This window comes from Trachypithecus francoisi, unplaced genomic scaffold (genome assembly GCF_009764315.1).
Source record: "Trachypithecus francoisi isolate TF-2019V2 unplaced genomic scaffold, Tfra_2.0 Lachesis_group6, whole genome shotgun sequence".
NCBI lineage: Eukaryota > Metazoa > Chordata > Mammalia > Primates > Cercopithecidae > Trachypithecus > Trachypithecus francoisi.
Window position 1 is genome coordinate 116,695,857 of NW_022681471.1, and position 16,603 is coordinate 116,712,459.

General features: G+C 37.9%; 1 protein-coding gene across 1 annotated transcript in view; it reads right to left on the reverse strand.

Annotated features, from left to right (window-relative positions):
* Positions 1-16,603, reverse strand: part of CDKL5 (cyclin dependent kinase like 5) — a 230,783-nt gene that overhangs the window by 136,879 nt on the left and 77,301 nt on the right. Inside the window, 2 exon segments of the mRNA XM_033201021.1 lie at positions 8,334-8,368; positions 11,852-12,074. Of these exon segments, the coding sequence (XP_033056912.1) occupies positions 8,334-8,368; positions 11,852-11,915 (99 nt within the window). The 5' untranslated portion in view covers positions 11,916-12,074.

The window sequence follows — 16,603 nt, forward strand, 5'->3', positions numbered from 1 at the left end:
CCCCACCACCCATGCCCTACTTTATTATTGACATGAGTTTTTCCTAAAGCAGGCTTCAATGGAGAATTTATTGGGAAAAAAAAAAAAGTGGGGGGGAAGGTTTCCCACTATCATGTCAACTACTATCTTATCTCAAATTTACCTCTCCCAAACTATATGTTAAACTTCCTGACAACAGAAAACACGACTTTAAGGCTGGGCCCGGGGCACGGTGGCTCTCACCTCTAATCCCAGCACTTCGGGAGGCTGAGGAGGGTAGATCATGAGGTCAAGAGATTGAGATCATCCTGGCCAACATGGTGAAACCCCGTCTCTACTAAAAATAAAAAAATTAGCCAGACGTGGTGGCGGGTGCCTGTAGTCCTAGCTACTCGGGAGGCTGGGGCAGGAAAATCACTTGAACCTGGGAGGTGGAGGTTGCAGTGAACTGAGATTGTGCCACTGCACTCCAGCCTGGCGACAGAGCAAGACTCTTTCTCAAAAAAGAAAAAAGAAAACATGACTTTATATTTGTTAATTTATCCATGTTAAATTCCCTAAAAGTAAGAATTACATCTTATTGTTTTTTTGCAGTCAGTGCCTAGCTAAGTGCCTGATATTTGATAGGCATTCAATAGATTTTTCTTAGATGTCTGGCTGAATTTTACTTTATGATGCCATGCCTAGAACACAGTGTTTTAAGTATACGAAGTAGCTTTAAAAACAAAAAAAAAAGTTGATTTTTTAAAATCAAAATGCTTTAATATATGAAAGACACCTTTAAACTGCAAAATATGAACTACAGCTTCTAATTACACAGTAAATCAGTGTTGGATTACTTTTTATGTAGAAATAGATCACCATGTACTACTTTGTTATTTTCTGAGACGGAGTCTCGCTGTGTCACCCAGGCTGCAGTGCAGTGGCCCAATCTCCACTCACTGCAACCTCTGCCTCCTGGGTTCAAGCGATTCTGCCTCGGCCTCCCGAGTAGCTGGGATTATAGGCATCCGGCACCATGCCCAGCAATTTTTTTTGTATTTTTAGTAGAGATGGGGTTTCACCATGTTGGCCAGGCTGGTCTCGAACTCTTGACCTCAGGTGATCCGCCTGTCTTGGCCTCCAAAGTGCTGGGATCCATGCACTCCTTTGAAGTAGTTTCAACAACTGATAAGGAGCTATGCTTAAATTACTCAAGAGTTTCCACTATATAGGTATTTGTTTTTTGTTTTTTTTTTTTTTTTTTTGAGACGGAGTCTCGCTCTGTCGCCCAGGCTGGAGTGCAGTGGCCAGATCTCGGCTCACTGCAAGCTCCGCCTCCCAGGTTCACGCCATTCTCCTGCCTCAGTCTCCCGAGTAGCTGGGACTACAGGCGCCCGCCACCTCGCCCGGCTAGTTTTTTGTATTTTTTAGTAGAGATGGGGTTTCACCGTGTTACCAGGACGGTCTCGATCTCCTGACCTTGTGATCCGCCCGTCTCGGCCTCCCAAAGTGCTGGGATTACAGGCTTGAGCCACCGCGCCTGGCCTATATAGGTATTTGTTAATCAGTGCATATATATTGCAGGCCTGTAGGGGGAAAAAAGATTCACACTCATTTTTGTTTCTGAAGTTTTGAAAAAAAGTGGCATTAAGGAGCTAGTATAAATCACTTAAGCACATTTATCAGAGACTAATGAAATTATTCACCTTATAGTACAGAAGAGATGTTCTCTTCTTTGAATTAATTATATTTTTATGATTACCATAAAAGGACTTTAAAGTTAACTATAAGTATTCAATAAATAAGAACGTTAAATTAGAGAACTGAAGATGAAAGATGTAGTAGAGAGCTGTTGCAGAGTAGCAGGGACTCAGTCCCCGAAGAGGGATGAAAGATAATCCCAAGGATTTGAAAGTGGTAAACTGGAAAAGCATTCCAGCCAATTCATCCTCTAGAAGGGAGACGGGAAATGATTTAGGAACTGAATCACTGTAAAAAGGAGGAATGAGGGAAAGTTTTCAGAGTAGAAAGAGGTAATACTAATTCTAACATGACCAATCCCTTACTCTGTTTACTAAAAAACTCACAAACAATAAACTAAATGTAGATTTGGATGATGAGGATAAAGGCAAACAGGAGGCTTGCAAAGGCCCAAAACTCTTCTAGTTCCCTAAAAAGGTCAGGTCAGGCCAGGCGCTCATGCCTGTAATCCCAGCACTTTGGGAGGCCCAGTCGTTGTGGATTACATGAGGTCAGGGGTTCAAGACCAGCCTGACCAACATGGTGAGACCCTGTCTCTACTAAAAATACAAAAAATCAGTCAGTGTGGTGGCGCATGCCTGTAATCCCAGCTACTCGGGAGGCTGAGGCAGGAGATCACTTGAACCCAGGAGGTGGAGGTTACAGTGAGCCAAGATTGTGCCATTGGACTCTAGCCTGGGTGACAAGAGCAAAACTCCGTCACACATACACACACACAAAAGTCAGATCAGCATGGAAAATGACACAATTTCTTTAATAGATAAAAAGACAACAGAAGTGGCTCACGCCTGTAATCCCAGCACTTTGGGAGGCCAAGATGGGAGGACTGCTTGAGGCTAGGAGTTCAAGACCAGCCTGGTCAACATAGTGAGACCCTTATCTTACTAGAAAAAAAAAGACAACAGCAGCATTTGTAGTTTTTCTGGTATCAACAGTCTAGCAAAATCTCAAATACAAAATATTAAAATACAAAGAATTAGAATTTGGGTGAGACTGTTTCAGTGTTACAGACACTGTTCTACAATTAATTGGGTCAGCAACAAAACCCAGGACAAGAGCAGAAACCACACACAATGGTTCTCTATGAGTGCCTCTCTAAGAGGAGACAGATCTTTTTCCTTAAGTATCTTCTTAAAATTGTTTAGCAATTAAAAAAAAAAAAGTACACTGGGCACAATGGCTCACGCCTGTCATCCCAGCACTTTGAGAGGCTGAGGGAGGTGGATCACTTGAGGTCAGGAGTTCAAGATCAGCATGGCCAACATGGTGAAACCCCATCTCTATTAAAAATACAAAAATTAGCCAGGCATGATGGTGGCTCATGCCTGTAATCCCAGCTACTTGGGAAGCTGAGGCACAAGAATTGTTTGAAACCGGGAAGCAGAGGTTGCAGTGAGCAGAGATGGTGCCACTGCACTCCAACCTGGGCACAGAGAGAGAGAGAAAGAGAGAGACAGAGAGACGAGACGAGACGAGAAGAGAAGAGAAGAGAAGAGAAGAGAAGAGAAGAGAAGAGAAGAGAAGAGAAGAGACGAGACGAGACGAGACGAGACAGCTCCTATCTCGTGCTCAAGTTAGCTATTTCTGGAGTCAGATCAAAGCCTAGTTCCACAATTTATCAGCCACATGATTTTGGCCCTATTACATAGACCCTCTGAGACTCAGTCTCCTCATCTGTAAAATGAGGCTAAGACTAGAGTTATCTTGTTGTAGTGATTGAGACATCTAGCAGACTGTCTAGTATGTGGTAGATGCTCAATAGGTAGTATTTGTTAATATTAGGTTTTATATTCTGCTGCCATTTTTATTCTTTATTAAAGCCAAACTCATTATTTCTCCCCCCAAACTCATATATCTTTTATAAGTTTCCCAGTCAGATAAATAATACCAAAGCTTCTAGTTTACCACATTCACATCCCTGGGATCATCTTTCATCCCTCCACAAGTACCAGGTTCCTGCTACTCTGCAACAGCTCTCTACTGCATCCTTCATCTTCAGTCCTCTAATGTAAGATTATTATTTATTGAACACTTACAGGCTGTACCCCAATGTTGGATGTTCACAGCTTTGTATAACCAGCTATCTCAAAAGCGTATGTCACCTACTGCTTCAAAACAAACAAAAACTTCTCATAAGTCAACCACAGTCACAGGAAACGAATTACATGAATCACCACTTTCCTGTCCTGGGCTCAATGAGCATCACCCTGCAGCCTCTCTCTATCAAGCTGTACAAGCCCACTTTCCTCAAGTTCTAATTGAATGTCTTTATTTCAACCCCATTCAATTATCCTTGCCTTGTTGTAAGCATGACCTTTTCGGGTTTTTGCTAAGAAAACCATGCTGTAAAACATGCCTATCTCATAGGCACTTTAAAACAGACACACAAGGCTGGGTGCGGTGGTTCACGCCTGTAGTCCCAGCACTTCGGGAGGCGGAGGTGGGCAGATCACTTGAGGTCAGGAGTCTGAGACCAGCCTGGCCAATGTAATGAAACCCCATCTCTAGTAAAAATACAAAAATTAGCCGGGCATGGTGGTGTATGCCTGTAGTCCCAGATACTCGGGAGACTGAGGCACGAGAATCGCTTGAACCCATGAGGTGGAGGTTGCAGTCAGCCGAGATCACACCACTGCACTCCAGCCTGAGTGAGAGAGAGACTTCGTCTAGGGGGAGGAGGGGGGAACAGAAACATGCATACAAATAAAAAGATAATTAACTATGCATATCTGCAGGGTAAAGGTCCAAACCAGAATATCTTTTTTTTTTTTTTTTTTTTTTTGCGACAGAGTCTCTCTCTGTTGCCCAGGCTGGAGTGCAGTGGTGTGATCTTGGCTCACTGCAACCTCCACCTCCCAGGTTCAAGTGATTCTCTTGCCTCGGCCTCCTGAGTAGCTGGGACTAAAGGCATGCGCCCCCATGCCCAGCTAATTTTTGTATTTTTAGTAGAGACTGCGTTTTACCACGTTGGCCAGGCTGGTCTTCAACTCCTGACCTCAGGTGATCTGCCCACCTTGGCCTCCCAACGTGCTGGGATTACAGGTGTGAGCCACTGTGCCTGGCCTAGAACAGCTTTCAAATGTGAGTAGTCATAATGAGTCCTAAAAAGAAGCTTAGTCACTGCTAAGAGATTTCATATGCATGTCAATGTATAACAACTTATTATATATACAATAAATACATACAGCTTAATTTTGTTTAGCTGTCAAAAAAATCGTACGAGCTACATTTTTGCTTTGAAATTGAGCAGCATTAATTTCAGTAAATTAGGAAGTATAATCTTTGGTCTGGATCAGCCCAACATCATATTCTATGCACAAAAGACAAAATACACATATTTGTCAGCATGACCTCTCAATTATTGCGACAGTACACAGATTAAAACAGTGACTTTCTTCTATACTTGTACAAATATAAAACATGCTAAGAATTATTTATTTATATATACACCCACAGTCAACCTTTTCAACCAGATACCCAATTTATGCATAAACAATCACACAGACCTGACTTAGACATTTTTATAAACATTTCACTAAATTTTTAAAGGTATGCAAAATATATTGGCCTGATTACATATAAGTACAATCGGGAAGATTATATACATTTTTAATTATAATATGAGTTTCATAATAATCCATTGTTTGACCCTAAAGCGTCAATCTTACCAGAAGCATCAAATTCTCTATTTTTGGATAATGGGGTATAGATTTGAAGGTCTGATTTTAGCTGGGAAAAGGATATACTATCTATAACAAGCCTAATGACTAAACAGCTGCAGATTCTAAAAAAGAGTTTTATAATACTCTGAGATAGGCACTAATTTATGCTTTAAATTTTCCATCCAGTGATATCTTTTTAGACACATGCAAGGAGAAATCATCAACACTTAAAGAGCTGGTGTATGACCTCATGTAGTGAAGGACAGCAAAGAGAGAAATGTTTAGAGGTATCTCATTTGCAGCAACCTCACAGGCTTTTTTTTTTTTTTTTTTTAAGTATCTATTCTTCTATCTCTTCAGACAGACCATAAGCCATATAAAGGCAAGAAAAGTATGGTTTATTTATCCTTGTAATTCAAAGTGCCCTATACACAGTAACTAAAAATCAGAGTTCACATTTAGAGTTGGTTTCCTAAGAGCAGAGATATCCATTCTCATCCACTTTCACACTGGGTCCATCCTGCTGGCACTAACAGTGTGTGTTTTGAGAGCCAGGTATACGAAACAACCATTTTAACAAATGAGTAAATACAAAGATAAAAGCAATATATTTAAATAATAAACTATTTGTATATAAAAGGCAGAGGGAGAGCTTAAAGTTACAAGGAAGTACAGAGAAAAAGGTCACAGGTTGAAGTAGGACAACGACTAGGAGAAAACATTTGGACTCTGTACATGATGTGTAATATATATCAGATATACGTATATGTATAATATATGTATGCATATGTGTATGTACATATGTAAGGTATGTATATATCTCATAAATCTTTGAGTTTTAAAACCCAAGATTAGAAGAACTGAAGCTTCCATTTGCAATGTTGCATAAACAGAGCCATTGTATAAAAGGAGGTTTTATGTTCGGGAAAAAGTCAAATTTAACTTGGAAACTAATAACCTATTTCTCCCAAGTAATATCCACCCAGGAATTTTTTTTAAGCTTCAGAAGCTTATAACTAAAGGCAAGTCATTAAAAGTATAGCATTTAGCATTTTATTAGGGAGCTTTTCATTTGTTTAATTTCAAACTACAATAACATTTCTTAACAAGGTGTTCAAGGTGCTAAATTATTATATTTATTGTTTTAAATTTTTAATCATCCTTAATCAAGAACCAATAGTATTCAAACCATTTTTGAAAATTTAATGGTAAAGAGATCTTCAGATAACTATTATTAACATAAAATAGTTCAAACACCCAATTTCAAGAAGAATACAAAAGCCATTGCATGGAAGTAAGAGATCTGTGATCTAAACACAAAAATATATTAACTGTCACGAAGGCTTAAATCCAAAAGGCAGGTAGTATTTTGTACAATAGGAAAGGAAAAGCAAATATAAGAGTATCATCTTTATTTATTTGTGTGAGTATTTACATACATACACACATATATTATTTTCAATAGATGACAAATTCAGGAGTTTAAATGTTTTGGGTTAAATTGCTAAAATCATCACAGACATAAATTATATCATTCTAAAATATCAAGAAAAAACTTAAAACCTTGGTGTTAACAAATTATATGCAAATGAAGCCAAATACTCAGACTAGGTATGCCATAATAGAAAAATATTTAAACTAATGTTTGTTACAGTTTCAACACTTGCCATCTGAAAGTTACTCTCCTAGTAAAACATGCTTACCACTGAACAACAGCTATGGAAACTTCAAATAACTTCTCTGAATAATTTGTGATTATTATCATAGTAAAATAATTTCCAGTAAGGTTCATTTCACAGCTGTTCAAGGGTAATCAACTATAGCCAGTAATCATAATCTACACTATTATCCTAAGTCCTAGCTCATATCTAAACACTTACCTTATTACCCTTCAAAATCTGGATTCAAATGCATCAAGCAATCTAAGTTAATACGTCTACATGAAAAAAAAAAACAAAAAACTTCTCTTTGCTCATAAGTACTTGAACATAAATTAAATCTGTCACTGCCTGCTTTCTTCTTCCCATCCCACCACCTTTTCTCTTTTCCCATTAGGCAGCTTTTCACTTATATAGTCATGCATCACTTAATGACAAGAATACATTCTGAAAAATATGTCATTAGGTGATTTTATCACTGCGCAAACATCATAGAGTATACTTACACAAACCTAGATGGTATAGCTTACTACACATCTAGGCTACATGGTATGGCCTACTGCTCCAAGGCTACAAACCTGTATACCATGTTACCTTACTGAGTACCATAGTCAATGACAAGTATTTGTGTATCTGAACATGTTTTTTACCTAAACGAAAAATACCATATCTTTAATCTTACAGGACCACCATCATACATGCTGTCCACTGTTGACCTAAATGTCATTATGAGGTGCATGGCATAGGTCAATTGAAAAAAAAAAAAAAAATAGCACATGATTGCTAAGAACTAAGGACTACCCAACCATGATCAAGCTTATCTAAAAGTAGTCTCTTTCTGGCAGCATTCACATATTAATTCCACTTCATTAACAACATCATCATAACCAGAGTTTTAATTACAGGTTAAGCATCCCTAATTCAAAAACCAAAATGCTCCAAAATACAAAACTTTGAGTACTGATATGATGCCACAAGTGGAAAATTCCACATATAAGTATTTAAACTTTGTTTTAGGCAAAAATTTAAAATATTGTATAAAATTACCTTCAAGCTATATGTAGTAAGTATATATGAAACATAAATGTCTAGCCTTGGGTCCCATCCCCAAGGTATCTCATTATATATATGGAAATATTCCAAAATCCGAAAAAATCCAAAACATTTCTGGTTTCAAGCATTTCAGATAAGGAATGCTTAACCTGTACATGCCCACATGCACAGAGCACTACATTAGCTTCAAAATAGTTAAACATATACAGATATTTCTTTTTAAAAATCATGTACTTGCCTTGTGTCTGCATTTCAGTACAACTCCATAGGCTCCTACAATAAAAAGAAGTAAGCAATCAAGGGCATGCGTACAAACTACAGGTCTTGAAGAAATCAAAGCTCTGCTATATTGACATTGCTTCTCAGTGTTATAATAATGACCACTAAAGTGACAAGATTCTATAGTGATAATGCAATAATGAGCCACATACAAATGGAACACACTTTATTATACATTTATTATAAAGAGTATAGACAAGTCATTTCCTCCAACAAGTATTTTTAAATGTTTCTTTTTAAAGAAAAATTCACTGGCAATATGTTTAAATGTAGGCTTACACATTTATGAAGACAAGATTTGGTCTCAAGAACTTGGAGAATAAATGAAAATTAACTCAGAAAGTTCTATGGAACTTAAAACTTAAGAGCTAGGCCAGGCACAGTGGCTCACGCCTGTAATCCCAGCACTTTGGGAGGCCGAGGCTGGCAGATCACCTGAGTTCAGTTCGGGACCAGCCCGGCCAAAATGGCGAAAACCCATCTCTACTAAAAATACAAAAATTAGCTGAGTATAGTTGCAGGTGCCTATCATCCCAGCTACTCAGGAGGCGGAGGCAGGAGAATTGTTTGAACCCAGGAGGCAGAGGTTGCAGTGAGCCTAGATCGCACCACTGCACTCCAGCCTGGGCGCGAAAACAAACAAACAAAAAAAACCTTAAGCGCTAATGACATCCCAATAGTAAGCTCAAGCACAGAGCCCACCAAATACACTATCTGTTCTAGAAGACATTAAAATCTTCCTCTAGGATATTGAAATACCCCTCTTCTTTTTTTGTTTTGTTTTGTTTTTTAAGTTTTTTTGTAGAGACATGGTCTCACTATGTTGCCCAGGCTGGTCTCAAACTCCTGGCCTCAAGCGATTCTCCCACCTCAGCATCCCAAAGTGCTGGGATTACAGGCATGCACCACCACACCCAGCTGAATGTCTCTCCTGACTGGCAAGGTAGTCCAGGCCTCAGTATTCCAATTAATAGCTGGTAGGATTTGCTACCTTTTGCCATAAATAAAGACTCAGTTCATGCACAAAGGCCACAAGCATTCCCACTGTCTTTGGTGTATTTCAACAAGTAACCACCTTTGGGGTTACTTATCCTATTATCTACGCAATAAACTTCTTCCTTAGAAGTAGAACAGAGTTGACAGCGAGGTACCCAGGAAACTGAGGTTAAAATTATATTGTGAAAAATCTAACTAAGAGAATCAAAATGTCATGAATGATAGCTGAGCTTTACAGAAACATCAAGAACATTAACATTAGCAGACTGGCAAGCCTCCATTCATCTATGAGAAGGGGGCTTCAGGGATACAAAATTAGGAAATGTGTCTCCAACAGAGTCTACGGGACCTGAACAAGTCTCCCTCACTTTGGTAGAGATGGATGAATCCTATTATCACAGTTAGCACAGAACCAGCCATTACAACCATCTAACTTAACTTCACAATTGCCAGGCAATTGTTCAATTCTCTGTCTGTCAGTTTTTCTATGGGGTGAAAAATACCCTGTCTAAACCACAAGAATGTAGAGTTTGCTTGACAGGTTTTTTTGTTTGTTTGTTTTTGTTTGTTTGTTTGAGACAGAGTCTCGCTCTCTCACCAGGATGGAGTGCAGTGGCACAAGCTCACTCACTGCAACCTCTGCCTCCTGGGTTCAAGCAATTCTCCTGCCTCAGCCTCCTGAGTAGCTGGGACTACAGGTGCCCACCACCACAGCCAGCTAATTTTTGTATTTTTAGTAGAGAGAGGGTTTCACCATATTGGCCAGGATGGTCTGGATCTCTTGACCTTGTGATCCACCACCTCAGCCTCCCAAAGTGCTGGGATTATAGGCACGAGCCACCATGCCTGGCGGAAGATTTTTATATACTTTATATGTATATCCTAGCCAAAAAAATATGTGAAGTGATTTCCAAAGAAAGAAACATACAGCAATGGTGGTTCTGATTACAACTTAAAGTAACAGATTCTGAGATATATATATCAGAGATATATATATATCAGTCTGGTAATTTTGAGCCAGTCCCAAAGAAGATGATCACCTATGGCTATATTGAGAAAAACTAGTTATGATCCAGAAAAACTTAGGCCCAGAATCTGGAACATTCTAATCTTGTTACACCCTATGTGCTAGCCTTCTCCAGTCAGCAGCTTTATTGCATTGGTCTCTAATTCTAATACTTTTGAAAAATAAAACAGGCTATTCCAGAACAGATGGTAGGCAAGACACTGAGAAGAGTTTTTACATAACATCGATGAAGAAATGGAAGAGGAGTTGACTAGTGAAGGAACAAAGATCTATTTGTTTTGTATGGTTTGAACTTCAGATCTTGAAACAAGCATCCAATGATTAAACTCTTTATTTTAATTGTTTCTATGTATTTGAAAAGGATTTGCCAACTTAAAAACTTAAAAACAGCTTTGCTGTTCACACAGGTAAACTTTTTTACAGTCCTTTAGGAATTCAAAGTTTATTTGAAAATTCTGAAATATGAAATTTTTGTAACATATGCTTTAAAGATATAAATGCTAAGAAACCATAATTACAATCACTTATCCTCTGTTAACGGAATCATTTATCAAAATTTCCAAAGTTATCTTTAAGTCTAGAGCAAAAACTAAGCAAGAAAAATCAGAAGAAATGATTTTTTTTAGGAGTTGGTTTATACAAAATGACATCATATTTCATCAAATCAATGGTATATCATTGGTCATGAGCATTATTTTATGTACTACTAGGAAAGGAAGAGCTGCCAATTAAACTGTGACATCATACTGATTATAAGATCCCCCCGATTTCAGAGATAAAATTGTGTGCCTCAGAATTTACAAAACACAGTCTCTCATTTTCAAAGAAACAGAAGTTACTTATTTGTTTATTTACCAGGTATTAAGTACAATTTCACCAACATGGTGAAACCCAGTCTATACTGAAAATACAAAAATCAGCTGGGCACAGTGGCTCACGCCTGTAATCTCAGGAGGCTGAGGCAGGAGAATCGCTTGAACCCAGGAGGCGGAGGCTACAGTGAGCCGAGATTGTGTCACTGCACTCCAGCCTGGGTAACAGTTGAGACTCTATCAAATGAATGAACGAATGAATGAAATTTAAGTTATTCAAAATAAGCCTAGCTGATATAAAAATAAAATGTAACCAAGAAAAAAATGCAGACTAAGGAATTCATGATTGCTAAAAAGAATGAAGGCAGTCAAGATTGTTGTAATACTGCGGCTCTTTTTAAAATAAAAGGGAAAAAAAATCTTTGATTTATTAAACTTTAAAAGGTTTTAAAATGTTATTAATTTTTTATTGGAGAGACCCAAATTGTTTAAGAGTAATTTTATTTTTAATATTTTACTCTTAGACACACATGTGAATTGATACAGGTTAAATTAACAGGATCCGATTAGTAACTTTTCGGTGGTAGGAATAATTAACTGTTCATTGTTCAAAACTCAAGGAATGCAAAAATTCCAACTTACCTTCACCTACAACCCCAAGGATCTCAAATTTATTCATCACATTACCAATGTTAGGAATCTTCATGAAGACAAACTCCTCTTTTGATGCAAGCCACAAAACATGGCACCAAAAGAACTCAGAAAGCTGCGCGGTAAGAACAAAAACCTTCTGAAGGAAGAAATTCTCACTGGCTGGTGGGAACTTTCACATACTTGTTGCAATCATGAAGTATTAAACGATTCCCTGAAAAAAACAAACACAATTAAAAGCTGTAAATTTTATATTTGCAGTACTCTAATAACCAATCTTACCTTTTTGTATAGTTATTTTTCAATCCATTTTAATGTTTTATACACTTAAAATGAAGAAGAAACCAACAGTAATAGGAGCGAAGAACCCAAAATGGAACAAATACAAACAAACAAATGAATCTCTCTGTATTTGAAATGAATAATATAACCACACTTTAGGGGACAAGGACAAATGAATTAACCATAGGTAACTTCTGAAAACAGCATTTTCACTATCTACTCTCCTAAAGCTAAAAACAAAAGAATTACAAACAAATACTATACTCTACTTAGATACCTGCTTTTATACAGTGACATGAAACTTGTTTGTGTGTGTTCTAAGATAGGGCAAATAGGTGAATATACTGACCTTGGTTTCTTAATTCTCATAAAAGGGAGTAACAAATATAAAAAGGGAGAAGGCTTGGAGATGGAGTTAACAATATAAGCTCAGTTTTTAATATACAGGGGTACAGACAGATATAAAGGTGTCTGTGTAAATGTGCATCACATACATATATTTCCTAGCTCTGTCTGCTGAGAAGGCCTAGAAGCAATGACACCCCTATAGCTATGAACACAGCTGGGGCTCTAATAACAGGAACTAGAGTTCCTTAAAGAAAAGGCTGGTTCCAAGGGTGGGGTAGGAGAAGTACCATAGGAGCCTAGGGTATATTTTTGTGGTGCCAGAAAGTAAGGAAAAGCTCAAAGAATGATAGGGGTACCTCAAAAGGACACAGGAGTCAGACTGATGTGACTCCCACTGGCCTAATCGGGAATATTTGAGCAACAAAGTAAATAAGCACAGTAACAGATTATAACGCACATAATTTTTTTAGAAGTCCTTACTGACATAAATAAATAAATAAGGGAGAAGAGAAAGCTCTTTTGCGAAGTATAATTCCAAATAATAAATGTAGTGATAAAATTAGAAAATCGCCATTTGGCAATCACTCTGGTAATAATTATTTCAAGCAAGTATGATCAATATATGCTAAAACTAGCGGTTGAAAATTTGATGGAAAACAGGATATTATCTAATCTCAAAGTATCTCCCCACAAGATACCTATTAATTACAAGAAGAAAAATAGTAATTTTATACTGAAGAATCCTGCCAGATACCACCTTAATTAAGTGATCAAGTTAACATCATCAATAAGGGGACAAACCAACATTATATGTCCCCTGATAGGATGCATCACATCACCACCTCTGTGGCATTCGTGCCAGAAATGCAAAACCTGCATCTAACCACAAGCAGCAAGAGACAAGCCCAAACTGAGGGACATTTTACGAAATAACTGACCTGTATTCTTTTAAAATGTCAAGGTCATGAAAGACAAAAAACAACTGAGTAACAAGAAGTGACTATTCCAGATTAAAGAAGATTAAGAGATATGACAATGAAATACAATGCATGATCCTGGATTACATCCTGAACAAGAAAAAGCTTTTGTTCTTTTTTTGCTATAAAGAACAATTGATACAATTCAAATGTTCACAGATTATAGTACTGTTGTCAGTGGTTTTCTAATTTTCATGTTAGTACTTCGGTTACATAAAACAGTGCTCTTGTTTTTAAGAAACAGCACTAAAGTTTTTAAAGGGGCATCATGTTTACAACTTGAACCATTGAGAAAAATTACAAGTGTGTATGGGGAAAGAGAAAAAAAGACAGAATGATAAAGCAAATATGATAAAATGTTAACACTTGGAAAATCTAGGTCAAGGGTATAGAAAGTAGGAAATTCTTTGCACTATTTTTGCAATTTTTCTCTAAATCTGAAATATTTTCAAAATAAGCTTTGTTTCAAAAAGCTTATCCTATTTCTAAGAATAATAACAGTGGTACCAACACAAAATATGTTTTAACAGCAAGAAATAAATCTAAACAAGAAGTTCCTTACTGCCTATAAAATCTGAAACTTTTAACAAGAATACCCCATGCGATGTGGATAAGCATTGTCAAGAAGTGCCCTTTCATACACTGATGGTAGAAATGTAAATTGGTGCAAGTTTTCTAAAAAGCAATATATACATTATTAGGTGATTTTAAAATGTGCATATCCTGATAAGGGCATCTGACAAAAATCTACAACAAACATCATTCTTAAATGTGAAATAGTAGATACAGTCCCTTTAAAACTTAAGAACATGTGCCAGGCACAGTGGTTCATGCATATAATCCCAGCACTTCAGGAAGCCAAGGCAGAAGGATCGCTTGAGCCCAGCCTGAGCAACACAGGGAGACCCAGTCTCTACAAAAACAAAAAACAAACAAACAAAAACAAAAAAAAAAAAAACCTAGACTGGCGGGCATGGTTGTGGGAGGCTGAGATGGGAGGATCACTTGAGCCCAGGAGGTCGAGGCTGCAGTGAGCCTTGATTGCGCCACCAGACACCAGCCTGGGCAACAGTGAGAGACTCTGTCTCTAACAAACAAACAAAAACATGACAGGGAGTTCTACTATTAAATAATACTTATCAACATTAGTATTAAACATCCTAGCCAGGCACAGTGGCTCATGTCCATAATTCCAGCACTTTGGGAGGCTGAGGTGGATGGATCACTTACACTCAGGAATTCAAGACCAGCCTAGAAAATGTGGTGAAACCCTGTCTCTAGAAAAACAACAAAAATTAGCCGGGTGTGGTGGTGCATGCCTGTAGTACCAGCTACTCTCAGAGGGTGAGGTGGGAGGATTGCTTGAGCCCAGGAGGGCAAAGCTGCGGTGAGCCGTGATCACACCACTGCACTCCACCCTGGGTGACACCGCAAGACCCTGTCTCAAAAACAAAAACAAAAACATCCTCACGGGTTATAGGTGGTTTAGTAAAATAAGAAACAATAAGTGAATAAAATGTATGATTGAAAAGAGGGAAATGAAAACAGAATTTGCAGATACTACCTCACAGAAAATTCAAAAGAATTCATAAATTATTGGAATTATTAGTGTTTGGCAAAGCAGCTGAACATAATCTTAATACACAAATATCAGTTGCATTTGTAAAGATCATTTGTAAGAAATAGAAAAAGCAATTTTTAAATATCATATTTATGGGTGGGGCACAGTGGCTCACACCTGTAATCCCAGCACTTTGGGAGGTCGAGGCAAACAGATTGCTTGAGCTCACGAGTTCGAGACCAGACTGGGCAACATGGCGAAATCCAGCCTCAACAAAATATACAAAAATTAGCTGTGTGTGGCAGAGCATGCCTCTAGTCCCAGCTACTCCAGAGGCTGAGATGGGAGGATGGTTTGAGCTTGGGAAGCGGAGGCTGCAGTGAGCCAAGATTGTCCCACTGCACTGTAGCCTGCACAATAGAGCCAGACCTTGTCTCAAACAAAAACAAAAACAAACCACATTTACGATAATTTTAAAAAGTACATAAGATTTAACAAAAGATATTCAAAACCACTTTTCAAATATATATGTAACTTTACTCAAAGACATTAAAAAACACCTAAACAAGTTATCCAAATTTTACAGCTAGGAAGATTCAAAACTATAAAGGTATCAATTCTTTCCATATTGATCTATACAGTCAATGCAATTCCAATCACAACCCCAACAAGGTTTTCTAAAGAATTAAGACAAGCTGATTTTAAAATATATATGGAAGGGCAGAGTTCCAAGTAGAAGCAACACCCTCCTACTACAAGTATGAGCAGCAAAGAATAAGAAAAAGAAAAGAGTAAGAAAGATAAGAAAAGTTACAAGAGCACTAGGCTTTGAGGGTAGGATCTGGCAGGATGCCCTACTGAATATGTTGAGGATTATAATAGAGTGAGGGAAATTAAGAAAGGGTGGTTCTGGCACAGACTAACTTAGCCAATAGAACAGATGTGAGAGCCCAGAATAGACCATACTTCAGTATCCCTACAGATTCCTACAGACCTTACAGAAGTCAGAGTAACTCTTGAAGAAGATAAGTCAGACCATGTCACTTCTCATTCAAAACCCTCTAATGGCCTCCCATATCATTAAGAGTGAAAACCAAAATCCACATGAGTCACAGGCCTTGACCTCCCCTCCTCTGATACCATCTCCTACTAGTCTCTCCCTTGACTAGCTTCACTCCAGCTACACTGACCTCCTTTTGCTATACTTATTTTAGAAAACTTGAGTTCAGTGGAATCAAAAAATTTTTAAGGATTACTCTGACATTTAGAGAAAAAGATGTCACAATTTGAGAAGAAATAAATATTTATTCATTCATTAAGCAAATAATTACTGACTGCCTCCCATGTTTTCAGGATAAGACACACAGCACAGTGGTAAACAAGACAGGCAAGGTCCTTACCCTCATGGAACTTTACATTTTGCTGGTGGAAAAAAAATACAAGACTATTATCTTGTATTTTGTTATGAAAGAGGGGAAAAGAATGATTACTCAGACAGAGAGGGCTTCTCTAAAAAGGTAACATTTGAGCTGAGATGGCAATGGCAAGGAGCCAGCTACATGAGGATCTACATCA